Source organism: Podarcis melisellensis (assembly GCF_964234715.1).
Source record: "Podarcis melisellensis genome assembly, chromosome: 9".
Taxonomy (NCBI): domain Eukaryota; kingdom Metazoa; phylum Chordata; class Lepidosauria; order Squamata; family Lacertidae; genus Podarcis; species Podarcis melisellensis.
This window is the reverse complement of record NC_138541.1, coordinates 56,522,228-56,549,620: the sequence shown is the minus strand read 5'-3', so window position 1 is coordinate 56,549,620 and position 27,393 is coordinate 56,522,228. Positions and strand designations below refer to the sequence as shown.

The 27,393-nt window shown below is 41.2% G+C and overlaps 1 protein-coding gene across 4 annotated transcripts; it reads right to left on the bottom strand.

Moving 5' to 3' along the window:
- Positions 1 to 310: 310 nt before the first annotated feature.
- On the bottom strand, positions 311 to 26,703 carry NSUN7 (NOP2/Sun RNA methyltransferase family member 7). Of its 4 annotated transcripts, XM_081924481.1 has the most exons (14): positions 26,503 to 26,703; positions 25,692 to 25,771; positions 22,134 to 22,504; positions 18,927 to 18,985; positions 17,188 to 17,318; positions 14,672 to 14,824; positions 13,178 to 13,361; positions 11,031 to 11,241; positions 10,589 to 10,729; positions 9,797 to 9,898; positions 8,458 to 8,575; positions 6,236 to 6,359; positions 3,987 to 4,451; positions 311 to 2,116 (listed from the first exon to the last, which is right to left on the bottom strand). In XM_081924481.1, the coding sequence occupies exons 3-14, from the start codon at positions 22,444 to 22,446 to the stop codon at positions 2,105 to 2,107; spliced, it is 2,013 nt and encodes a 670-aa protein (XP_081780607.1). In that variant the 5' UTR covers positions 22,447 to 22,504; positions 25,692 to 25,771; positions 26,503 to 26,703; the 3' UTR covers positions 311 to 2,104. The 4 variants fall into 4 exon arrangements, with proteins under 4 accessions (XP_081780607.1, XP_081780605.1, XP_081780606.1 ...); XM_081924479.1 differs by having other exon boundaries at positions 311 to 4,451; positions 26,401 to 26,703; XM_081924480.1 differs by having other exon boundaries at positions 311 to 4,451; positions 26,413 to 26,703.
- Positions 26,704 to 27,393: the final 690 nt, after the last annotated feature.

Sequence of the window (27,393 nt, the reverse complement as noted above, 5' to 3'; positions counted from 1 at the left end):
CATGCGCATGTTTATCACCTGATCAGTACCACCTCGAGCAGTGGCTTGCATGTGTGACTGATGAGACACCGGATCACAACCCCTTCCATATCACCTCAAACACACCGCTTCTCAGTGGAGCTAGGGTCACACATCCAACTGCAGGTCATCAGTTGCTGAATCATCAATTCAGGCATGTGTGAATTAGCCCACAATGTCCCAAGAGCTACAAAATGGAAAACTTAGCAACTTCCCATTTTTATGATGTATAGTTTGCAGGTTAACAAGACCAGAAATGAGCCTATGCATAAAGAGATTTTTTTTTAAAAAAAAAAGTCTGACTAAACCTTTATTATTTTCCAGTTAACTTTACAGAGGTAGTAAGGTCCGTTATCTTCCAAGAGAAGTAACCCTAAGGAGTGTAGCCTCCTGGCTTTATTGCTCTAAAAGTCACATCCATTGTGCTCCTAAAGTAGACAAATGCTTGGGTCTGCCTTTGCTAAGGTATTACCATTCTCACTTCCCTCCTGAAGAAAATAATCTGGCTCACTCTCTCCATTTTTAGAAAGTACATGCTGACAACTAGCAGCTCTCCTCCTCAAATAAAAAAAAATACAAAATCATAAAATTGCAAACCAATAGTTTCTGTTATATGGCCATGCTCCATTCTCATTAAGTACTTAAACCCAAGCAGGAAACCTTAACTCATTTGTGTCTTAATTGGCATAGAGTTTTTCTAGAGTATGAACTTTTCACATTCAGAAGAAAATGCAAGACATGCTTGCTGAAAACATTGAGTAGACCAAGCATTTCTTTTTCAAGTAGCTTTTGGATTAGTTGCAAAGTTTCAAAAGCTTTAAAACCTTTTTATTATTCTTTTCAGCATTTTAAGTCCCACCAGCTGAGAGTTGCATCCCACTCCTTGAAAATCAAACTTGTTATACAAGCTTATTTTATCTGAACCTTCTTTATGGAATCTCCATTGCAGAGGTAGTGTCTCTGAATACCAGATGCTGAGGACTAAACAATAGGGAAGGCCACACTTGTGAGCTCCCAAAGGGCATCAGGCTGGCCACTGCTGGAAACAGAAAGCAGCAAGGCAGTTCTTACCAGACAAATAAAACATAAAACATTTCTCAATGATGGCCAAAATACATGTATGGGTTGAATGCGAACAAATGCCAATGACTTACTCAATGTTGTAGTGACACTTCTGTTATCTATGCATTCTTTATAATTGCACAAGGCAGCCATGTTCACTATGCCTTGGACGTTTCATGTCTTTTTTTGATTAACTTGTTAAATACAGCTTAAATATTTTTATTTTATTTATTCTATTTTTACTGAAATATTCTTCGATTATGTTGACATATCTTTATTACTGGATGTGATCGCACACGATAATCCAGTGCTAAGTAATCTCAGTGTACTATAGGTTGCCTAAAGACAGAGGATTTTTGTAATTATTTGTAGTCACCTTTTTAATTAACTGAATATGTAGAAGTAAAATGGCAAAAATAACATGTAAAGCTAACTTCTATTATTTTTTAAAAACACAAAAAGCAAGTTAGATGCTGCTCTCACGGACCACCTCATTTGCGTACTCCGTTGAAGGAAGGGAGATTGTTAACCAGTCATTTGTGATAGCTTAATTAATGCCTTTTTTTCTGCCCCAACCCACAGCAGTTCTTTGATGCTGCTTGTTGCTTCGTTTATACAAAACAAGTACTATTTCTTTAAAAACATGTTTTTTCATAGAGATGAAGAAATGCCTAAAAACGGAAAGAAATTTGCATGAAACGCCATCAATCCTACTTCTGTAACAAAGAGGTCTTAATGATAAACTTTGTGTGCAAAGCCTTTAATAGCTGAGTAGAAGAAAATCTACAGAAAGCTGAATACAAAGATGGCACCGTCTACAAAGCTTTAAGAACTTGTTTATTTGTTAAAGAACTCTGCAGTCAATTAAACAGATCACATATGGAGGGCAACTGCTATTTTTATCGCATTAGCTCACAAAAGCTGAGCCTCTCTAGAGCTCTATCATTACCATCATTAGCTCCTCTCTCTGGCAGGCATAGTTATTTTGAGGGAGAGAAGTGTGAATAGCAGAAGTAGGTTTGATTTATTTCACTATCTGCAAAAGAGAAAGGAGAAAATACACACAGTTTATCAGTAAGAGCTCTTGCTATTACGTGAAGTAGTTGATTTTAAAACAGAAAAGTTTTTTCCACCATTGTCCACTTTTTACACATTTAAATGTAATCTGTTGCAAGAATAAATTTAGCTGCATTAACTACTGGCCTCTTGTGTTTATGTCGCTGGGAGCTTAGTGATTTCACAAGAAAAGCCACCACTCTAAAAATACTCGTCTTAGCTTGGTAAAAAGAAATGGTTATTATTCCTTTTCGGCTATGTAATCTCTGGATTAAAATATAAAATAGGGCAGATTTTAATGAGAGTAGGTTTAGTAAAGGAAAAAGATGATTTTTGAATATTTTACAAAAGTATGGGGAAAACCCAGCCAGATGGATGGAGTATAAATAACTATTATTATTATTATTATTATTATTATTATTATTATTATTATTATTACCTAACGCAATAGTACTCTCAACTGTAAATGCCAGCCAAAACACTTCTCGTTTGCCATGTTATGCATCCTCTTCAATTTACCCACCACCAAATGCTTAATTGCTTCTGATATGTTATATATAATGAATAGTTTCATATGGAACAGAAATTTTCTTCCAACATCTGAAAAGATACCTAGGCATCTCAGTTAACTATGCCTCATGGGTATATTTTACACATGATATATGAATGCCCTTCAAACATTACAGAAAGAATATAGTCAGCCTATAAGGAAGCACAGAACGCTTGTCTTTCCTGTAATGATCTAGGACTAATGCATATGTGTTACAACTGAGCCTATAAAATCCTTAGTTACAAAAGATACTAAGTGGCTAGGGCGCAGGGACACAGAAAATAACAGACTAGAGTTATGAAAGGCATTAATCAGCAATTGTTTAATAGGTTTGTTTCCATTTAACTATGCTGCCTAATGAGCCAAATATTTATATTGACGTCCTAGTAGAGTTCAGTGTCTAGCCGCAGCAACATGAAACCATCCAGTAATTATGCTCCCTCACAAAGAAAGCCCGGAAATGTTCTTGTCCTTTTTCTCTGAGGTTGTGATGTCCTATTCTTAAAGCCAAAATGGTCACAATTTGCTTTTTTAAAATAAAAAAAAACAGTCCTTTTGGAAGAGAAGATTTGAGCAGATTATTAAACAGGCTGAAGTCTTGAAAGATCACTCTGCAGACTGGAACCAATTTTAGAAAAAGATACAAGGTAAGGTATTCAAAATTCCCAAGGCTTTACACTGAAATATCTAGAAAATAAGAATTGAAATCCACTTCTACTTTTTAGAAGCCCTGTTCTTCTTTACAATTGTAATGGCTAGCCCTAAAATTCACCAAGTTTTTACTTAGACAGAATCTGTCTGCTGTATTCTAAGCTGATCATCTATTGCCCATGAAACCTCTGGTTTACCCCTGTCTGCATAATCTGAAACTGTATATTAATTTAAGCATTTTGACATTCAAAGTTCATTGAGATAAAAGCCTTTCTGCAGAACAGCCTCTCTGCTACCATAATAATAGCTTTGGAAAAGGCATGTGAGCATCTTAACTGCTGCCTAGAGCAGTTTGGTCCCTATGCAGATGAATACCGAATGCCCAAGGGTTTTCGTTTTTTACCATTAGAGGAATGCAAGTTTCAAATTTTGAAAGAATTACGGTTAAAAACTGAGTTACAAAAGGCAATCTTCAAAGCCATGGACGAGAATGCTTGACTGTAGAAGAAAGTGAGGGCTCTTTTGTCTTGATCAGCTTTTTGGATGTAGAAGGGCTAAGCGTGCCATGAGTTCCACCCCAATTATAATAATAATGGTTAGTCGAAATATGGGATCGGTTTCCTTGTGGGTTGAAGTATGGCACCATTACCGGAGGCAGGACGATTTCGACAGGTTTCAAGACCATCACACTATCGTCAAGCTTTGGTTTTCTGGTGTTTCGATGCTTTTCAAACATCTTTTGCATGGAAGCTGCAGTAAGAGAATTCTTGGACATCATCGGCAGAGACGAGTTCGAGGGGGGTTGGACTGTTTTCTTCAGGGGAACGGAACTATTTGTCTGGTTCACAGATTTTTGAGAGGCACTGGAAGCTAAATTAGAGACGGAAGTATCTGACTCAATCATGCCCGGTTTCATTTCTCTATCCAGGAACTCCTGAATTTTGGACTTTATCACTGCCTCTTTAGTAGGTGTCTTTGGCTGGGTTACTTTCGGTTTCTTTTTCTTTTTCTCTTCTCTCTTAGCTGGCTTTGCTAAGTCAATCCCTTCCAATAACCCTTTTGCCGCAGCACGAGCTAAAACATCTTTCACAGACACCGTCTCTGATGGATCCCTCTGTAAAGTTAAAAGGGACACATTATCAGCAAAACCAAATCACAGCTCCGAAGAAGGGCAGCCGGTGTCATCCACGGTACATAGAAATATAGGAAAATGACACCCTTAGTTCTGAGAAAGCAATTCATGTTAGCATTTGTTGTGCATTTCAGAGGAAGTAGCTGCTGTTCTAAGTATCTACTGTTACCACCATTCTGCAGACCTCATTGTCCTTATTATCATATAGGGCAGGAGTAGCTAACCTTTGAGTCTCTCCAGTTGTTGCTGGAACTACAGTTCTCAACATCCCCAACTACTGGCTATGCTGGTTGGAGTTAACGGGAGTTGGAGGTCAACATCCCCTGGAGAACCAGAGCAGGGGCTCCCTACCTGGGCGATTCTACCGTCCTTGCTTTCCAGCTCAACTATATAGTGGTACCTTGAGTTACAAACGCCTCAGGTTTCAAATGCCGCTAACCTGGAAGAGTTACTTCGAGTTGAAAACTTTGCCTCAGGATGAGAATGGAAATCGTGTGCCAGCGACAGCTCTAGTTAAGAACAGTTTCAGGTTAGGAATGGACCTCTGGAACGAATTAAGTTTTTAACTAGAGGTACCACTGTACTGTAGTAACAGTAAAGAAAAATAACCTCCCTAGCATCATATTAGGTGAAAGGTGAAGGACCCCTGGACGGTTAAGTCCAGTCAAAGGGGACTGGGGTTGCGGCGCTCATTTCACTTTCAGCCCAAGGGAGACGGTGTTTGTCCACAGACAGCTTTCTGGGTCATGTGGCCAGCATGACTAAACCATTTCTGGCGCAACGGAACACCATGACGGAAGCCAGAGTGCACGGAAACACCATTTACCTTCCCGACACAGCGGTAACTATTTATCTACTTGCACTGGTGTGATTTCGAACTGCTAGGTTGGCAGGAGCTGGGACAGAGCAACAGAAGCTCACCCCATTGCGCAGATTCGAACCACCGACCTTCTGATTGGCAAGCCCAAGAGGCTCATGGTTTACACCACAACACCACCCACTCCCCTTAAGCATCATATTATCAGATGGCAAACAATACGATTAAAGTAAGATAGCTTTGAAACAGATGGAGATCTTTCGATCTCACCTCCACCATGGAATTGTTTGGTGATCTTGAACGACTCACCATTACCTGCATTCAGTTTAAGAATACTTTTAGTTCTCAGGACACTACAAGATAGTTTTTAGACTAAATAACGTGAATAAGCAGGCACTTCCAATGGTTCTGGAGGCTGCAGGGAAGTTCTGCTGGCAGAGCATGAGGCCTGCTTATGAAAGGGGGCCTCGGGGCAGCCATTGACATTCTGCAGCTGCCCCTATGCTCTGTGGGGTGGTAGGAAGAGGAAAGGAAGGGTGAAAAGAAGGCTGCAATACAGGAAAAAAGGTTAATCTTTATCTGGGACCCTGACTTTTTCAGCCGATCAGTGGGGTGGTATGTTGGGGCAGGTGAGGGGTGGACACAGATTGCATACTACTGAACCGGGCAAAGGAAACAAGAGCACATTTCTTGGAGAGACAACATAACGGCCAAGAAATTTACAAAATGCAGTTGAGGGAGATTATGTATATCGACTGGGAATTGTGCACAATGCCTTCTTCGTGGACAGATTACTTGCACAATGGTTGGCTGTTAAGCATGTTAACTGTTAAATCTACACCACCTTTCATCTATATCCAAGAATTCACTAGCAAAAAAAATTCAAAATATCAAAACACTTCATTTTATTGGTTATATTACTTTTACTTTTCCTTTTACTAGTACTTACCTCTCGGGATAGAACAGCTATAAAACAGCTATTAGAAATATCTGATGGCTCCAGTCGGAAAAAGTTTGCTGCAGACAAGCTTATTTCTGATTTGCAACACAATGGAAGAACAGGTGGACAAAGCCTACAGTGGATATTAACACAAAGTATTGAATCACCACCATGTGCCCTTAAGTAAAATGCAATTTTAGTCAATTGTGGCCTCCCTGTAGTTTTCTTAAAAAAAACAAAAGCTAAGAGCTGTCATGAAGGGTTTTTCCTAAGTATATTAAACACACTGTTTTCATTTAAATGGGCAGCAACTGTTCCCAATTGTGCTGGGCGTTTTTTTTAAAAAAAAATCATTAAAGATTTCTTAGTTTACAAAAATACGTGCATTGTCTCTTTTTTTCAAGTTGCGTTTTCTACAGATCTGTTTCATTTGTTGTGAGACATTAGTGTTGCATACAGTGTTAGGTTAGCAAGAAAAGGGGGAGAAAAGGGGAGGGCGAGAGGGGTGGGTGACAATGCTTCTAGTCTTCTACAGTGGTACCTCAGTTTTCGAACGTAAACCATTCCAGAAGACCATTTGAGTTCTGAAATGTTCAAAAACCAAAAACTCAATAGCTGACAGTTAGGCCTCAGGATTTTGCACTCAGCGGAAGCCGCGTGGCATATTCAACTTCCGAGGCGTATTCAAAAACCGAAGCATTTACTTCCAGGTTTACGGCGTTCGAAAACCGAAATGTTTGTCAATGGAGATGTTCAAAAACCAAGGTACCGTTGTACTTAGTACATGTGTGGGGTTTTGTGTCAGCATCACTTGTGTGGGTTCTCTTCCTATTCGCTTGTTGTATTTCCTTGGTGGTGAGAGAGGTTGGGGTGGCCTAGGTGTGGTTGGTTGACTTTGGTTGGCTGTAGTGAGAATTGTTTTTGTGTCTGAGCAGTGTGTGTGTGTGTGTGTGTGTGTGTGTGTGTGTGTGTGTTTGGATCAGATCAGGTTAGCCAGATTGATTCATATGCTGTCAGTGGGTTCTTGTTGTTGTCTTGTCGGGCTGTGTATTGGGGTGAAGGTGTCTTCTTCTATTTGTCCCCATGTCATTTTCAGTTTGTTGGTTAGTTTTTCTAATAAGGCTGTTTCCCTATTCGTTCATGCTTACTCCTGACAGGTCTCTCCAGTGTCTGGCTATGATGCTTCTGGCTGCTGAGAGTAGGTGGGTTATGAGCTCTTTATGTGTGAGTGGGCATTATTATCTTGGAAGATTTTTAGTAGGGCCAGTTCTGGGGTGACTTCTAATACTTGCTTAGTTACTTTGCATATTTCTATTACGAGTGATGTCCTGAAGAGTTTTTAACTTCACGTACTTAGGTTTAGGGCAGAGCTTTCCAAACTTTTCAGGTTGGTAACATACTTCTTAGACATGGCTCCATGACACAGTAATTCAGTTTTACTAGCAAACCAGAGGTTAAACTTAACCCCTTTGCAGCCCCGGGAGGGTCACCAAATCACATTAGGTAAATCAGCAAACTAGGCAGAAATCCATTCTGGGCATCAGTTATTTTGCCCATTTTTTTAAAGTTGTCACAATGTGCAAACTGCCCTCAAAAAAAGTACTTGGGATTTTCCTGAAGAACAGCAAATCTATTGTTTCTGGTGCAAGAGAAGTGTTAATGACCAGATGGTGCAATAGCAATCCTTTTCTCTGTATGCCACAACCGTACAATCAAGGGCTTGGTTTGCACATCACAATAAACTATAGCTTGAAATAAACTCAAACTTCTGAGCATCTCAAACTACACAAAAGTTTCCGCCATACTCCTCCCCTTCTCAAACCCAAGTAACAATGCATGGACTAGGCTACACAATGGTATCAACGGGGCCCATGCACTCTGCATGGCTGGATGGGCTCTCATCCTGTTTTTTCTAGTAACACCTACATACTAAAGCAGACATGCAAAAACTGACATATGCAGATGGTCATCCTGACAGAAAGACACATCAATTTCATGAGTAGAAAGTTTGGGGTTGTTTTGTTTTTTTTAATTCACCAGCTACTAATGACATTGAATTAGCTACAATATTACAATATTATGAATTAGCAGCTGGACAGGATTCTATGCTCAAGCTCTGAGTACTCTCTACAGTTTTGAAACAGAATGAATGGGGTAGGGACTATATGGCACTGTAAGCCCTGCATCATTAGACGAATGTAATTCACAACCAATAAAAGCCTGTTCTTTACTTGTAAGGCTGGGCCTTGGGTCCTTCTGCTCCAGATGCCAGGGCTTTGTTCACCACAACTTCATTTTCTTCTGGGTAAACTGAACAGGTGCAGTAGACAATAGCTTGCACTCTGCTAACTGTAAGAATTTAAGTAACGAGAAAATCCAACTGTTAATAATTTTTAGTTTAAACACACTTTAAATATTAAACACATGTCACTAACTGATGTTAAAAACATTTAAAGTTGATCTAGTTTGTATAGATGTATTGAACATTACCATCTTATAACTAAAGCAACCAGGAATTCACATTTTGTCACGAGTAAATCTCATGTTCCATTAAAAGCCCACCCCAACTAGGGACCCACATGCTGATCCCCTTTCTTCTATATAATCTAAAACCTTTTCACATTCCCTACAACCATATTGTGCTTCTAACATGCCCTACCATCCATTTCCAGCTAGGATTATAAGTTTATGGCTGTGCCTTTAATAGCAACTTGATTTACAGACATCAGCAGGTAATATTTCTCTCACTTCCTAGTGATGTCTGTCTAGCACCCCCTGATGGATTTCCACTGACATGCAAGTACCTTTTCATTCAGACAGACTTATGGGTCACACTTTGATCAAAAGCTTTTGCCACTCCATTTTTAATAAGTTTTAATTTGCAATTGTTTTATTGATGAGTTCCATCTTTTTATCTGCTCTGATCCTGTTTCCCATAAAGACCATTTGGTCCAAATAATTTGCAAGATAGCTGCCTTGGGAACCAAATCTTAAAACCTTACTTTAAAATTAAAATAAACACTGACTTTCTCACAATTTTAGAAATATTATTCAGCAGAGAAAGGAATTTTCTTCTATTAAATTATTTTCAAGGGAGGGCATTTATTATCCCTTCCAGAAGGCAGGGGCAAGTGATGATTAGCTCATAAGGCTTTCCTAAAGTGGACTGGAAAAATCAGGGATTATAGTTCCAAAAGGAACATAAAGAACAACAGCTAAAAGAACCAATAAAGACTGCTAGGCTAGGCCTGTTTAGCACACTGCAGACTCCTTTCCTGGAATAGTCCATCATCAGCTGTCCTTCCATCGCAACTGCATGGGAAAAGATATCCCAAAGGATAACAAATGCCCCTAAAGAAGGCCATTGAGATTCCCTAAAACATCAAGGTGACTGTTCCCATTGCAAGACTATGTTTTCAGATGCCCATCAGTATTTGTGACATTTTTTGCTCCAGGAACAATTTTCTCTTCCAATACTTGTCCTCTCAGTACTTTTATTTCTCTGAATACTCAGGGGTTGTCTATACACAATATTTTACTCTAATTCTTACCAGTTAATGACAAACTTACACTGCATTGCATGTGACAATTCTTTCAGCTGCTGTTGAGCAAGGGAATTGAGTTTATCTTCTGCTACAGAGCCCTGAGAGAGATCTCTAAGTAATTCTGCATCTGAAGAGAATACAATGAGTAAGTTCAAACAAAAACCAGTAACTGACCATGACCTCATGAAACACTAGACCACGGCAATATGCACTGCCCTCAAAAAAGAACTCTCCCCTCTCCTCCTTTCCACATGACCAAAACAAAGACTTTGGAAGTGTTTACTTCAGCTCTATTAAACCAGTTTGCTGCATCATCTGGACTTGGAATGATGGTTAACACAACTATGACTGGTTTCAACAAGCCAGTTTCAAGCCACTTTGAAACTGATCACATTTTTATGCACCATTTATTACATTTCAGCAACTTCCACCCAGATGTATTACAAAGTTTTTCTTCTGGTCTAGGATTATGCAGGCAAAAGGGAAAAATTGGCAACTTTTCTGAGGACAGATGGGAAGTAAGAGAAAGACTGAGACCAGCTGACCAGACTCCCAACCCCTAATTCTATATCACTCTCGTTGGCTGATTTAAAACCAGATGAACCAACAAAAAACAGAGTGTGTCAAGTAGTGCAGCAATGCATCACAAAACGTTGTGCTTGAGTTACAGGTAGAGATAATGGAAATTGTTTAGGATTCCACTAATTGTTTAGGGTTCCACTAATGATGGTTCTCTATAATGAGCATAAAACCATCAACACCGATAATGCCAAGACAGGCAGGAATGCAGATCAAACATTTCATTTCAAAAAGTTACCTTCATGTTCTTTTAGAATGAATTCTATTGGGTTGCTAACCCCCAGGCCTGAACACCGAGGCAGTAGTAAAATAACTTTAACTTTCTGCAGCTTATCAGTTGGTTCAATGTTTGCAAAATCTTCACGTAGTAGCACAATATCTGAAGGGGAGGGGATAAGAACCAAATAAGTCTGCAAATTAGGTAAAGGTAAAAGGTAAAGGGACCCCTGACCATTAGGTCCAGTCGTGACCGACTCTGGGGTTGTGGCGCTCATCTTGCTTTATTGGCCGTATAGCTTCCAGGTCATGTGGCCAGCATGACTAAGCTGCTTCTGGCAAACCAGAGCGTTCTAAAACAAATGGGTCAATTTTGAATTTATTACTTAATCATTAATTAGTGTATATACCCTTCCATGTCAAATGGCTTCTAAGTGGTTTGAATAATGCTAACACATGCTTACTTTTACATTCCATCTGTGCAAACAAGTCCTTCAGTTCAGCTTCCTTTGCCAAAGACTTTACTCCACATACAAACACTTTGGAAGTCATCTGATTTGTCAGCACCGACATATGAGCCACAGTGAGCCATGAACCCATGTGTGCTATTAAGATGTCATCATCCATATTCAGCAAGGCCTTCGCCGAATGGACGGCAAGACTCCTGGATTTATCCTAAGAATTAAGCAGAGATGCCCAATTAAGAAAAGGGTGATTGACAAATTATTTAAGCGGCAAAGCTTGTTTATTTCTGCAGGTCCAGCACCCAAGTAAAAAAGTATTTCAGGAAAACTGAATTTGCCATTTCGAATGTGCAGCCGTTACTCACATTCTGCTTGTAATCTAAACCAACTGCTTCACGTATGGGCCCAGCCATCTGATTACATTCAGCCCCATAGTATGGAAAGCGTGACATGCAGTTTGGGGAAATTTCCCAACAGAAGGGGCTTCAAACATAATGTGCTAAATTCCACACATGTTCCAAGTGAACATGTAGTTGCCTCCATATGATAATCACACCGATTTTTGCAAGGCATACGGTGCCAATACAGAGGCAGGCTGGTGACTGCCGGTGCTCCCTGCCTTAATGGGTACAGCTCCCACATTAGCGGAGATCGTTTGCAGAGGAAAACAAGGATGATTTTGAGGGTAATTGTCCTTGCAAGCTCCCCCCAGGGCCCGGGGGAATGAACTTCACCCACAAATTGTCTTGATACCTGGGTTCTTGCTCTGGCATGGAATCCGGGAGGCAGGAAGACGCTGAGTGCCAAAGCACTTTCCCTATCAGTAACCCCCAGATGCAGCCATTAAGATGCAGAGGCTCTTCTGTTTATTAGGATGAAATTGGCTCTAATTTACAGACGTGTGCAGGATGGATGAGACAAGATTATAAATTGCCAAGTGAATCAGCTACTGAGTTGCAACGTTTCGAATTGGAAAGGTTTCCTTCATAGAAAGATACAGTATGTGAGGGGGAAGGGAAGCCTTTACTTTCTTTATATACACCATGTTTGCTACATAAATGATTCGGCAAACCTCCCCCTAAATGCAAACAAACTGATAAAAAGCAAGAGGAGAAAAAGAGAGTGGGATTATATTTATGGATTAATATGAAAATAGAACTGTGTGAGAACATTGAAAGACTTGAACCACAGCTTCCCAGATTGTAACGCATGTCTCTTAGTCACCTCAGAACCTACACTTGACATTGAACAAAGAAAACTCTAGCAAGTCCAGAGTAAAGCTGCCCCCAACGAAGCTCAAGTTTCAAGGACGTCATAGCTAGTCCTTCTACTCCAGCATTCAAGGTTATCACATTTAGTTCATAACGTGAGGGCCTTTCAAAATTAAAGCACTTACTTACAAATAAGTAAATGTGCTTAACTTGCCTTAAGGACATCCAGTGTTAGTTGCATGATATCCCTAGAACCCATATCAGGTGAAAGGGGCTTAGTAGGCTTGATGTTCGGAGATGAGGAACAATGGGCCAAAAGAAATTTCAAGGAGTGTGTGCATGAGTGCCTATAAATCACCTTGCAAGAAAAGTGGTAGTCTAGTGGTTGGCTGTAATGAAAAGCACTATCTCCAAAGACTGAAAAGAGACGATGTCATAGGACAAAGGAGAGGCAAGAACAGAAGTTGTGTAATCATAACAGCACGCAAATACAAACAATGGTTGTGAACTGAAGTTAAACAAATCAAAAGCTAGCAATGAACTACTGGAGACTGGAGAGAGAGAGATCCAGACCCAGAATTTAATGTAATTCAAGCTAATAATATTACTGCAAAGTTTCACAGATTTTTTCAGTTCGGAGCTTCTTGCTAAACAGTTTGGTGACTATTGACAAGCAAGTCTTTCGAGTCAACTGCAAAAGTGCACTACAGCTGTGGTCAAATTAGTGATGTTCTTTGTGGAAGAAGCATTCTAACAAACACACACAACACATCAAAACAGATTTTGCAGAAATTTGTAAGCACAGCCATAGCACCACAATTTATTTAAATTGCTTTTTTCTTTTAACAAGACATTGAAAAGAAATAGAAACATGCAACACAGAAAGACTATGAAGCATGAAGTTAGGACATTTATTTCAGTTTCATGTTAACATACCTGCAATAAGAGCTTGTAATCAGAAAACAGCTGCAGAGTAAGAAGCTTTTCTTTAAGAGTAGAAGGGAAAATGAGTACGTCTTCACAGTGCTTATCTAGGCAATATGAATAGCCACCAAAACTGGAGACCGATTCCACTCTAGTGAATCCCTCCTTGTGTAAAGTGCTATGAACATCTTCAAGGCTGTTGCAGAAACACAACTGTTTAATATAAGTGCTTAATATAAAAGTAAGAAATCACTTTGTCTTTTGTACTTGCATCTGAAACACTACAGATAAGTCTGCATTAATTAAATTTGTTGTTACTCACTATCCTGCTACAAATTGTTACACATTTCCTGTACATACAAGCTTCCTCCCCTGGGACTTGCAAACACAAAGTTCTTAAAAAATGCTGAATATGCACCCCACAGAAATAATTCTCCATGGTTCTACCTGTACCAGGTTCAACAAAGTCTGAAAGTACACTTCTGTTCCTTTTCTCGAACAACTTTCTCAGATCCCTTACTGGAAAGACCTACTCTTTCCTAGAGCAACATGCCACTGCTAAGCTGAGTATAAAGATTCACATGGCCTAGTTCAGCTCTAATCCCTCCAAGGTTACATACTCAACCTTGGGTCGCTCCCAAAATGGTGATGCTGAATGTATAGTAGCAAGTAAATATTGAGAAGCTGAATCAGACAGCTAGACTTTGGGTCACTTCCAAATGACATTTTTATCAATTAGGCATCTTCATCACTTTACACAAAGTTTGTAGAGAAGTAGAACAACAGTGGCTTTCTATTAAGTATTCTGTGTTCCTTATAATAAAAACTCAGATTCTGAGGGGAAGTGGGTTTGTTGTGCAAGGGTGCCAAATCAACTTTAGTTGTGCAGCCTGAATTTACCAGTATGTGATTTAATGCCACCTAAGAGACCGTCTGAAAGGGCCTTAGAGCACATTCATTGTTTTTGGTATCTAACAAAAATGTGTACTCTCATTTGGCAAAGCTCTCCTGTTTCTGTTTGCTGCTCGTGTCTAAATAAGATTGAATTTAATGTGTCACACAGGAATGCAAGGAAACAGTTGCACTGTTGGGCATCCAGATATAGAAATATGGTTCTAGGTGAAGTCTCTAGGTGAAGACTGGAGCTGGCAAGAATTGGCAGAAACAACATTTGTAAGTTGTGGTAGTCTACGTTGCTGCTGCCATAAGCAAGGGAACCAGTAGATTCCATGTAAAGGGTGCAATGGCGCACACAACAGTGTGTTTTGGTAGTTAAAATAGGCAGGTACAGACTACCAACAAAAGAACATTCCACTCACATTCACCACTAAGTTTAGAGTACTAGGACAATGTTATGGAGCTTTCAAGAAAACCATTTAATTTACTTGCCACCAACACATTTTCTCATGGAGAATATGCTTATATTATCTATGAGCATGTGATATAATCATGAAAGAAGCAAATATTAAAAACATACATGCTACACTAGCAAGCTTTCAACCTCACCTTATTTTAAGTGAATTGACCCACACATACAAGGGTAGCGTGGAAGCCCTTTGTTCTTGTTTCCTTATTGTTTCTGGCAGAATGTGTTCTAGAGAAAGAGCATCGTGTTTGATTCGACATCTTGCTAACGCAGCGGCCAGTTTTGTCTTAAAGCTATAGATTAAAAGAAGGATATGGATAAATCTTGTGACAAGCTTAATTCGTGATTATTTAATCTTGCAAAATCCTGTTTCCTTGCAACAATCAATACTGGTATTGAAATACATAAGAGAAAATTATGGCCAACTCCCCTGTCCCCAGGGCATTTACAGCCAGAGAAATCATCATAACAGATTCAAGTTGTGCTATAATGGACTGATCTGCTCCACATGTTTACTAAGCCAGAGGTGGGGAATATAACCCTCCAGATCTTGTTTTTCTATTATTCCCAACAACACTGACTATGCCACTGGGGCTTGAAGACCAACATCTGGAGAGCCAGTTTTCTCACCACTCTTCCCTCTGTTCCCTAGTTTAGCAAGCCAGGACCTGGATCAGATGTTCAGAGCATGATTAGTTTCATCCTGTATAAGTTGTCCCCACCCACACCCCACAACATCCCCTCTGCAAATACTCCAAAGCCTTTTGCTTTGCTCAACAATAGGTAAGTTGTCACTCAAGTCCCCAGCTCTCTTACAACTAGCCAGCAGCAGATGCTCTTCCTTCTAGAGATCATTAGACACATCTCTGTGCAAAGCCGCAAAGCCTTCCCCCATTCCTAGACACTCGCCAGGAAGATTTGCTAGCCCTCTTTGTTGACCCTTTGCTCCCAATCCTCTTGAACAAAAGTTCATACGGTAAGCAAGCAGAAGAAATGTCAGTAATTACTTTGGTCCACTGAACAAGAAAGGGGCTGGATGGGTTGCTGAAGAAATGGGCGTTGGTAGCTTTTAGATCCAGCTGTACGACTGCATCTGTTGATATAGTTTGCCAAGCTAAAAATGCTGTTTTTCTAAATGTCCAGTGGGTTGATAATAACACACTCAATAATTTAAACCACTTAGTATGAGTTCTTTTAATCCCTAGTTCAGTATGGTAAAAACTGCCCATGGACACTTTAATGGCCCATCCACGTCCCACTCCAAAGCCTCATCTAGGCTAGTGAAGAACAGCTTGTCAGAAGCAGGTGGGAAGGGAAAGGAGCCTGTCGCCAGGCAGAATGAAAAGGAAGGGAAAGTGCCAGTGAGAATCTCGGCATATGAGCCATGTTGAGTCATTCTTCCCCTGCAGCTCTGTTTCTAGGCTAGCAGCAACAAAAGAAACCAGGATACGAAACCTGCATGCTGCAACAAGCCAAAGTTAATTCAGGCCAAGATTCACAACCCAATGTCAAGCTGTGATTTTCGATCCCAGATTGTTGGTTCCAAATGAAACTAGGTTTTAGTAAGCCTGGTAAGGATCATAGATGCAAACAAACCAGAGACAAGTTAAACATTAGAGCAGCCCTGCTGGATCACATCAAAATACCTATATTGTCCAGCATATTGTCTCAAAAGTACCCAGTTAGCTACCTCATAGAAGACCACAAGAAGGACATAAGCGCAATGTCACTTGCCCACTTGTAATGTCCCCAAACTGGTTTTCAGCCATCATGACTAGAAGCCATTATCCTCCATGAATTTGTCCAATTCCCTTTTAAAGCTGTCCACATAGTTGGATTCTATGGTTTAGATACGTCCTGAATGAATTTCATTTTTTCTGTCCCAAACTTCCCACCATTCAGCTTTTATGGATGACCCCCTAGTTCTAGCATTATGAGAGATAAACCTCTGTCCGCTTTGTTCACACAAGACATAATTTTATGCAGCTCTATCCTATCCTCCCCCTTACTCTTTTCTGAATTAAAAAGCCCCAGAGCTATAACTGAGCCTCTCTCTCTTTGCAGCTTTTCATGTCCCTGCTCCCAGCAGTCTTCTCAATCTCCTGAAAAGGCCATTGGGGAAAGGCTGGAAACAAATGGTAGCAACACCAAGGAAGTCTGTCCTCCATATTCTTGTGGAAGCATTTTTCTCTTCTATATAGAAGAGTGCAGGGTGTTGACTTACTTTCACAAGATAATATGAGATTGAAAGAAGCACAGTTCAGAACAGAGTTAATATCCCATGGAGGGAGCAGCACCAGTTGGAGGCAGGGCCCCTCTGCTCTCCCCTCTTCCAAATGCTGAAGGGAGAAGTGGGGGCACAGGGAATTTGGTGTTGCACAGGAACATAAGGTCCAGATTGGTGGATTGGCTCCACCACACAGCACTGAACTTCCCACACCTTGCCCCACACCCCTCTGGTAAGCGCCAGAGACACAATGCGTTTGGAAGTCAGGGAATCAGCAGCACCCCACCTCCGCACCAGCCACTACTGGGGGGCAGCATTATATTATTCTAATCAACCTGAAATCAATCAGTCTAACTGATTGTGAAGCATCCGAAAATTGTTCAGTACTTGCTATCAGATGAGAATCCGTCTACTTTCTTGTACATATACCTGCAAAGATAACGCTCAACTTCCTGGACTTCTACTATTTGTTCTTCATCATCAATGTTTTCGCGAGCTTCAAATTTCCGATCTTGGAGATCATACAGCATCACAACAACTAGACTGGTCAATTGGTCTGACTGCAAAAAGAGAGAATCGCCATGTGGCAAGATAGGAAAGCAACAAAAAAGAATACCCAAATGCTAAATCTGCAAGCACAACCCTCCAAACAGAGAGAAGAGGTTCCTACATATTATAGTGACATGGGTGGTGCTGTGGTCTAAAACACTGAGCCTCTTGCGCTTGCCAATCGGAAGGTCGGCAGTTTGAATTCGCACAATGGGGTGAGCTCCCATTGCTCTGTCCCAGCTCCTGCCAACCTAGCAGTTCGAAAGCACACCAATGCAAGTCGATATAGGTACTACTGCAGCAGGAAGGTAAACGGCATTTCTGTGCGCTCTGGCTTCTGTCATGGTGTCCTGTTGCACCAGAAGCAGTTTTGTCATGCTGATCACATGACCCAGAAAAGCTGTCTGCGGACAAACGCCAGCTCCCTCAGCCTGAAGCGAAATGAGCGCTGCACCCTATAGTCGCCTTTGACTGGTCCTTATACATATTATAATGCAATGCAAAAAAAACAAACTGTTCAGATGCTGACTTTAAAAAATGGGGACTAATAAAAATGGGGACTAATAAAAAATGAAAACTATTTTTTTGAACCTTTTGAAATACTTCTAATTGTTAAAATAAACCAGAAGGCTCTCTTCAGTTTTAGAACCAATAGTTCCCAGTAGGCCATGATTTCTTATTTTTTATTTATAGTACACACACACAGTGAAGCCAGCAGTCCAGTAATTGCAGCATTTAAGAAAGCTTTTTAAAATGCAGTTTACAACCCCTGGGCACATGTGGAGCAGCTATGATGTTCAGATCTCTTGAATACAATCAACTGCAATGCTGGCCTTCCAATAGCAAAACAAACCTGAGTGTGGGGTATCATTTTCTTTCTTTACTCAAAATAAATTGCTGTGCACTTTCCTCTTTTTTATTGGCTTTTTCCTGTCCACCACTACCAATTTTTCTAGAGTTACATCGAAAGTGTGAACTGATAGCATTTTATTTGCTTAAAATAAATATGTGTTGTTTCTTTTTTCATGTTGTATAGCTCTAGGCTTGCCATATGTCAGGAAAGTTCCTGACATGTCCTAGTTTTCAGGTATAAACATGGTGTCAAGGGGAAATTTTGCCAAATTGACAAAATGTCAGAGAAAACCTGGATGTATGGCAACACAGGGGGAAAAGCAGCAGAAACAGCTCCAAAAGCTTGGTTTCCCCCCAAAAGCTCAAGAATTTGGGTTTGTTCCCAAAAATAGCCCAACAACTTTGCGGGTGTCAGGAATTTTACTTTCTGAAATATGGCAACCCTATATAGCTCAGGAAAAACCTAATTATCAGAGATCAAATTGGCAGGCTTCTGCCATATATGTTTACGAATACATAGGTGTCACAGGTATACAGAGAGGGAGAGAGAGGATTCTGAAACTCAAGAATAAGACATGCAAGTCCCTTTTTCTTTGAACACAAGCCAGTCCTTAAAGCTTTATACGCATCTGCACACAAAGAACATGGATTATTTTTAAATTAGTTACTCATCTAGTGATGTGTAAAGTCAGTGCATTAGTAAGTTATCTGCACAGGGTAATTTAAGCAATTAGGTACAACAAACACAAAACAAAATATTTACTCACTATTGACTGCATTGGATAAATGCCACTGTCTAGCAATATAGTTTCAAGAACATCTTGATCTACAGACGAAAAAGATGGTAGAAGCGATCTTCAAATTATTATAGCATTTGCTTTTAAAAAAATTTGTAGCAATCAGTAACATTTAAACATTTCTAAGGTGAATTCTGAAAATATGTGTGAATAAGTGTGAATAAAATTTAGTATTCCTTGAGTATAAATCATGCGTTTAATGTCACAAGATGTACAAAACCATAAGTATCAATATTTGCACATCTCACTAAACAATGTGCCACTCAGAGCTCATCCCACCGAAACTATGGAAACTGTCTATGGTTCCACAGAAAGAATGGCAAGCCATTTTCCAACTTTACTCATAGGTTGATTTAGTTACCCTAGCAGGAAGTGGTCACTTCTCTAGCTGCAGTTTTTCCCCTTGGGCTCAGGGAGCAGCCCCCTCAGTTGCTGTCTCTGGTCATGCTGCTGTCCCTGAGTAACACCATGGATTAGTGCAAAGTGCATAAGCCATAAATCTAAAACTAGATTTCTCCCCTACCCCTTCCTCCTCCTGCAAAGGAAGGCTTTTGGCTTTAGTTAGCCATGTATTCCCATAGGAATCTTCATTTACACCAGCTATGGTCAGTTTCAAAATGAGCCAACTTCAATGTAATTTATAGTACCTGCCTTTAAAAAACACACTCACAAGCTACACACAAACTTTTATCCCCATAATGAAATATAATCTACTGGCTGAAGTGGACATGTAAGAGAGAGGGCGGGAACTTATCTAATTGTGTACAAAGGTTCTTAAAAGTCAAGAACTGCAAAACACAAGAGCAGGAGTGCACACAAATGTTGAAACACATTCCTTACTAATAGCACGGTACATAACATCTTGTTCAAAAGGAAACTTGTGTCCATGGAAAGGTAGAGGGAAAAACACAAGGCAGCTCCCCCCCACCCCACCCCCAGTGTTTAACAACTGGATACCTGGCCTTGTTCCCATCCATGGTACTTTTAATGGACTATTGCTATCTTGTTGATCATTATAGTTTCAAGAACACAGAAGCACAGCACTTACTAAGTTTAATTTTTAGATTCATGGAAGTATTTGTGATTACGCTTTGCCTAGGGTTTTCCTCTGTTTAAGAACCACATTATATTCAATTTCAACTAGGAATGTGGATTATCAATGCGGGGCAGAAATAGTTTCTCCTCCCTGCATGAGCAATAAAAGCTGATGTCACCATATTTTAGGTTGTTGCTATGGACGCCAATAGCTTTCCCTCCACTTCTGCATACCAATTCAGACATGCTTATCTCAGTTCAGAAAGTTGGCCAGGTAACCTCCCTCACCCTCCTTAATTTCCTATTGGCATCTCAATGTCTGAATACTGTGCACTTTCCACCACAGCTTGCCCCTCTTAAAGATAAAAAGAACTGACTTTTGAGGGGAAAAATATCTTTTGGTGACTGCCTACATATGCGTGTTTATTATCTAAATGTCACTTTTGTCAGAGACTTGGTGTGTGTTTGTGTGTGCTCTTGCTTCATAAATGCATGCAGAAAGCCAGAAAGTTCTCCAATCAATGGATCTACTAGGGCTGGTTCATAATAAGTTATGCAAAGCATACACCAGTTTTCTTCAGAAGCATAATCATGGACTTTTTAAAGACTTCTTTAAAATATTTTTTAAAACCATGTATACATGATTCTGATTGTTTCCCCCACATGTTGTATGATGTCCCTGCTACAAAATTTAAATTTGGCAGATGGGCAGAGTAGGGAGCTCTTTTTCAAAGATCAAGGAATGTTTCAGAATTGGACTAGGGTTGGGTTTGACAGTAAAACCAACCCTAGACCATAGGGCTAGACTATAATTAATTTGTGGGAAACAGCACTAGAGCAGTCACTCAAACATTCTGTCAAAGATGAAGGCCAGCCACTTCTCAGCAGACAGACAAAATAAAAATGGATACATATATGTGCTGAAGGTGATCCAAAGGAATATGGAATGTAACATATAGATGAGATGGAGGAAGATACAGATGTATGGAGGAAAGGGACATGCAGATTATGCCAAGCTTATGCCAACCATCCCCTCCAGTGGTTACATCCAAGTAAAAACCGAAATAGCATATCACCTAAGCCAGGGGTCTGCAACCTTTAAGACAAAAAGAGCCACTTGGACCCGTTTCCGAAGAAAAAAAAACTGGGAGCTGCAAAACTCGTCATTATAAAAATAACCTTTTTGTCACTTTTTTATTATTTCTTCGTTTGACCCCTCAGAATTACTGCTCCTCATAGAAATAAACGTTAAATTAACAAGTTACCTTTTTGTGTGTGTGTGTGTTCTTCACTCCCTTTCAAAACAGTGACCAGCGTACATGCCCCCTTTCAATGCAGTGACCAGCGTACATGCCCCTTACAATGTAGCGGGCGGGCGGGAAGGTGACGTCGGGACGGTGCGTGACTAACGCACGCACCGCCCCCATGCGACGTCACAGCCAGTACAGCACCCACCACAGTGGGGAGTGTCAGGGCGCACAATGCGCCTCCTCCCTTCGCTAGTATCCGCCCCGGAGCCGCGGCAAAGGTGTAAAAGAGCCACATGCTGCTCCGGAGCCGCGGGTTGCCGACCCCTGACCTAAGCTGTATGTTTTGTCAGCTGAGCATTGCTCAGGCTAAATGTACTGATCCAGAAAGCCCAAGCCAAACATGCACACATTCTGTCTTTTTCCCCTTTTTTACTTAAAGCTATTAGCCCTCTAAGGAAGGAAAGGAATAGAGACACAAGACACATGCAACGTGAAGTAGCTGATTCTCCCCTAGAAAGCAGTGGTCTCTCAGGAGCAGGCTGTCCTTCATACCTTGGAAACATATATGACCTGCTTTTTTTCTTTTTAAGCCCTGGGCAAAAAGGCAGAGAAAAATCTGCCAAGCATGCAGTCATAGTTGTTGCAAACTGATCATTGGCACACATTCTTGATTAAAATAAACTCATTCAAGCCCTAAAGATTCAAGATTTGCAAAAGAAAAATGAAACACCATTGTGTGGTTGAAAGAGACACAGAAAAGAGGCTCTGCTCTCTATGCCAACTAGATTAGCTACAAATTACATAGTTCTAAACACAAAGGTGAATTATGTACACATATTAGTTTAATGGTTGGGGTGGAAAGAAGAAAAATTAGGACAGGCTTTCTACTTACATTTTAGAGCACTAAAAGCCAGTTCATAGGACAAACGTTGGAATTGTTCATCTTTGAAATCAGGGAGAGAAGGTAGTGGCCCATGTCCATATTTTACCAATATTTTATCTTGAGGCTTTTCATTATGAATGCCCTGAAAGATGTTGGCAGCGTTTAGGTAAATGGAGTCCTGATAGCCATTTTTCTCAAACAGGCTTGTTGAGCTTTTTTCAGAAATTACTTCTCCATTTGAAAAATTCATCTCGTGGAGACTCGAAGTGTCACTTGCAATATTAACATTTGAATGCCCCAAGCTACTTCTGAGAACCGGCATTGTTTCGGTATTGATGTATCAGTATATAGAAGGGTGGCAAGTCAGACTCCGAAGATCCCTGTGGAAATATGGGTTGTATATTAATTGCAACAAATCAGTTGACAAGCATTTTGACATTTGTTTTGTATTCTTCTTTGAAAATATAATCATCAAATCATTTTGTCTAGGTGGCTAACACAGTAGACATCACTAGCAGGAACAAATTTATTTATTTATTTATTTAATTGCTTATTTATTTATTTATTTATTTATTTATTTCCTGCCCATCTGGCTGGGTTTCCTCAGCCACTCTGGGTGGCTCCCAACAGAATAATAATAATAATAATAATAATAGCAATAAAGCGATAAACTTCCCTAAACAGGGCTGCCTTCAGATGTCTTCTTAACAAGTCCGTTGTTTATTTCCTTGACATCTGATGGAAGGGAGTTCCACAGGGCGGGCACCACTACTGAAAAGTGTGGTGCACCCTCTGCCACTGCAGGGAAGTATGGAAGGACCCTCTGGCCCCGCGGGGAGGCTCAGCAAGGCCCACCACCACCCCAGATACATATTGGGATATATCAAGATATCATGCTATTTCGCTGGTGATACATCGCGATGTTGAAAACCAGATATAGCCTAGTTCTGCATATATTTTCTAGGAAAATCCCTATACTGATCCTGTACCATCCTCCAATATCTAGTCCTAGACCTAGATCCTCAAACTGAAACAACCAAGGATACAATGCACCTGCAGGGAGATGGGACACAAACCAGAAGTTAATCACAGAATCCCCCCACCACCCAGACTAGGGCTGGATTTGGTTGAATTTAAGCTGCACACAAGAACGAAATGAGGAGAATGGGAGAACACATCTTGCTCTGTTCCACAGGTCTTCAAGTATAAGGAAAGTTTTCATAGAGAAAGTTTAGAAAGGCAAGTTAAGTACAAAACACTTGAGAAACACTGTGGTACTGCCAATAGGGCCCCCATCACCAGATGTTGTTGGACTCCAACTTTCATCAGTCCCAGCCGGATTTATGATGATGGGAGGACACCACACTAGCTACCCGTGGCAGGTATATATGTCAAGTCTGCAAGTGTAAAACGAAAGCATCTTGCTACCACTCAGCTCTGATCAACTAATTGAGCCTGGTGACAGATATATGTACAGTGGTACCTCAGGTTACATACGCTTCAGGTTACATACGCTTCAGGTTACACATGCTGCTAACCCAGAAATAGTGCTTCATGTTAAGAACTTTGCTTCAGATAAGAACAGAAACCGGGCTCTGGCGGCGCAGCGGCAGCAGGAGGCTCCATTAGCTAAAGTGGTCTTCAGGTTAAGAACAGTTTCAGGTTAAGAACAGACCTCCGGAACAAATTAAGTACTTAACCCGAGGTACCACTGTATCCACAATCAAAACACTTTGACTGGAAACCATTTGCATAACGGACACCAAGAAGAACCTCTTCAGCAACCTGATCCTAGGAACCGCAGGACCAGCAACTACCTATGCTGGCTCCAGAACAAAAAATACCAAGCCACTGAAATGCTGCAGCTTGTAATATGACCTAACCCTAGTTACTGCAAAAATATAATCATGTACAATAAAGTCATTTTGCAGAGCTGAAGGTGGTAACGGTGGCATGACTGGAGACAATGCAACACAGGTTTGTATTTTATGATCTGTTGCCATTATATTGGGTAGATTGAGGTAGAAAGGCAGGACAGATTTATAATATAACAACAGCCATCCCTAAAAGCCTTGTGGCCAGCAAAGAGTATGTCTAAGCAGGGCTTTTTAAAAGCAAATTTTAGAAACTCCCAGTGGTATGAGATTATAATTCACACATAAAGTGTGGACCGCAACAACACATCTGTGTGCTTTCTTCCTGTGGACATGCATGGTTTATTGATTAGTCACATTCCAGGACATTTAGAAACCTACATATACCTGGATAAAATCTTCAGGACTAGTTCTCTGACAGCACTAAAGCAGAAAAGTGTTATTGCTTTCATACTAGAAACACTGGTGAACACTCCATAGAGTAGAAGCGGACATGTCTTTGGTAGCGGGAGGAGAAATGGATATGCTTTTAAAATCCCTCTGTTTAAGTACTGTGCTTGTAGGTTGCTATCACAGGATTGTAACCAAGAGGCTGCTAAGACAGGAGATATGTCCACACAAGATGATGCTGTAGTATAGCTATGTCAGTGTGAGCCAGTATTTGAGCAACCGTAGCTCTGCTCACATAAAGGACTAAGATTTATTATTTGGGGGGAGGTGACTGAGATGTGACCCAAGGCCATTTTCTATTTTAAGTAAATTCAGCTGTCACACTTTGCATATGCTGTCCCCCGATTCGTATAAGTTTATGTTGTTGATAACAAGCACAGCATTACAAGAACCATTTCCTCATCAGCTAGGAAAGCGTAATGACCGTTTAATATAAACAGCAGCCACAGCATCAAGTAAAGAAGTAAACAAATCTGTTAAAAAATAAGGCAATTGTAGAACATCTTATCAGCTTTCAGCAGAATCAAAAACCTTCCAGGAAGCATCACTAAAAAGAACTGCTTCTCACAGATCCTACATGAAGATCACATTTGATCAACAAAATTGCATGCATCTTTTGACTGCCACAAGGATTCCAATTTCATGATATAGGAAACTTCTGATTGGTAACAAGTTGCACAGTATGGACATGAATATACCTGGTCAAACATAGCAAGCATAATCTGAAGTGCTATCCATAGAGATATAATCATTTGTGAAGTGGCCCTTGAAAGAATTTCTAATATTCCAAAACCTATTTAGTTGCTTAGTGGGACCATTCCCAGTACAGTACTAAACAAAATGTTTTTAAAGAAACCTTCCTTACACTTTGCATATCCACAGAAATTACATGCAGTCTACTGCAATGAAAAAGGTGGTAATGTCAGGTGAGCTGCCTTTCCGAGACACCCGAGAAAGAACATCCGAGGTATTACATCAACACGCACAAAAACTGGCAATTAGAACTTAGATCCTGCCCACCACTCTTTCAGATTAATTCATCCCCAAAATCCACATGGATTACGCATCCTAGCAGAATAGCTTTCATGTTTCTTCCATGTGAATTTCTTCCCATCGCTCATTTCTCTGCACACAGAAAGCATTACGCCTTAATGACTAAGGGATATTTGTCGTTGCCGATCCCAAAACTCTTCCATCGCTTGGAAACCGACGAGACCGAAGGACAACAAGGAAATGCACATACCTGCTGTTAAGAAATGACTGGAGTGCTTTATTTTTGTGGCGGTGCTTTCCCTGGTGAGACCTCTGTACTCTTCTGATCAGCTGAGAGAAAGAGAAAGGCAGGATTAAGGAAGCTTTCCCTGATCAATGAGGGAGAATACTGCACCTGTCAAATTTCTGCCGTCCTGCAGCTACTGCGTTTTAAGGTTGCCATCTTTCAAAAGAGTAAAACCAATGGTGCAACACCAGGGATGCTGTGTCCAGATTTCCCAGGATTTCCCAGGACTTCAGGATCCCCTTCCATCGAAAGTCCTTTTTTTGTAAAAAGAAAAAAAAGAGATTGACAACTTTGGGGTTTGTCCAAAAAAAAAGAGAAGGTTGACAGTTTGGGGGTGGTTTTGTCCTGGACCCTTGCCAAGTCCATCGAAAAATCCAGTTTTGTTGGACTTGTTGAGGGTCCAAGACAAAACAACCCCCAAAGCTGTCAATCTTCTTTTCTTTTCTTTTTTCTTTTTTACAAACGAGACTTTCAATTGAGGGACGCGTCGATACCTCCCTGAAGTCCGGGAAAATCCGGACACGTGGCGCGCACCGGTGCTGCACCTGTTGAATTCCTACCGCCCTACCAACTCCCGCGTTTAAAAGTTGAAGGGGGTCTGAGGAGAAAAGCGGGACGGTTCGCCTCAGCAGTGAGGCGGTTTGGGCCCCGAGTCCCTCCCGTCCACCCTCACCCAGCGACGGGCCAGCGCAGCCCTCGACGCCCTTCAGGGATGCTCCGGGCGGGAAAGCCGGCTCGCTCGCTCGCTCCCGCTTCTTTCCTCGGTCCTCCTCACCCGCCCGCCGCCGCGCGACTCTCCCGGGCGGCCTCGCGCATCGCCACCCCTGGCCGACGGAGGGGTGGGGGGGATTGATCCTGCTTGACCAGCGACGCGCCCGACGCTGCTCCTCTCGCGCCAGACGCCGCCTCCCAATCTCCCCTTCCAGGAGGGGAGGGGCTCGGGCGTCGCCTCGCCCCGCCCACGTGCCGCACCCGCCGCCGCCGCGAGCCAAAGCCGTTACGTTCAAATCTGGACTCGGCCATTCGCTCGCCCGCGGGCGGGTGTGAGCAAGTAAGCTCGGGCGGGCGTGGGTTCCTTTTCGGGGAGCTCCCATCATTTCCCAGTGCGTTGAAACTCCCTTCGCTCTTCCCCACCCCTTTCTTTGCGTCCCTTCTCCGTGTCCTCGCGCGCGCTTGGCGTTGCAGTGTCCTCACTCCCACCCTGCGTGGACTGACGCTTTGGTACCGCCCGGCGATGTCCCCCCTCCCGGTTCTCTCTCTGAGGGCGGGCGGAGTAGGAGCCTTTCGGGGTAGGTTTACCCTGCTGCTTTCTTCAGCCCGTCTTATTTTATTTTTTAATTATTCATTTGGCTTTGCAAACCACACTTTTACAATCTCATATCCAACATACAACATAAAAAAATGGAAGGGGGTGTTATTGGATTATTGTTTTTATTTTGATTTTATGTCTCGTGATCTTTTTTGTGAACCGCCCTGAGATCTCCGGCTATAGGGCGGTATATGTTGAATAAAAAACAAGAGTACAAGGTCCTTTGTGGGTCCTATTGTTGGTCATTTTCTCCTGCATCGTTTATTATACTAATCCAAATCTTTTACATCTCTATTATATCCAAAATTCACCATTAAACTACAAGTGTGCTTCCAATCCTAGTAACAATTTATAATT

What these genes read in the sequence shown, in the direction of transcription:
- NSUN7 (XM_081924479.1), bottom strand. Translation starts at nt 22,446, where the DNA reads ATGCCGGTTCTCAGAAGTAGCTTGGGGCATTCAAATGTTAATATTGCA. An exon ending in TTTATCCAATGCAGTCAATA is followed by an intron (nt 17,319 to 18,926) that starts GTGAGTAAATAT and finishes CTCTTTTTGCAG; the next exon opens with TCAGACCAATTGACCAGTCT. An exon ending in GTCAATTCACTTAAAATAAG is followed by an intron (nt 13,362 to 14,671) that starts GTGAGGTTGAAA and finishes TTTCTGCAACAG; the next exon opens with CCTTGAAGATGTTCATAGCA.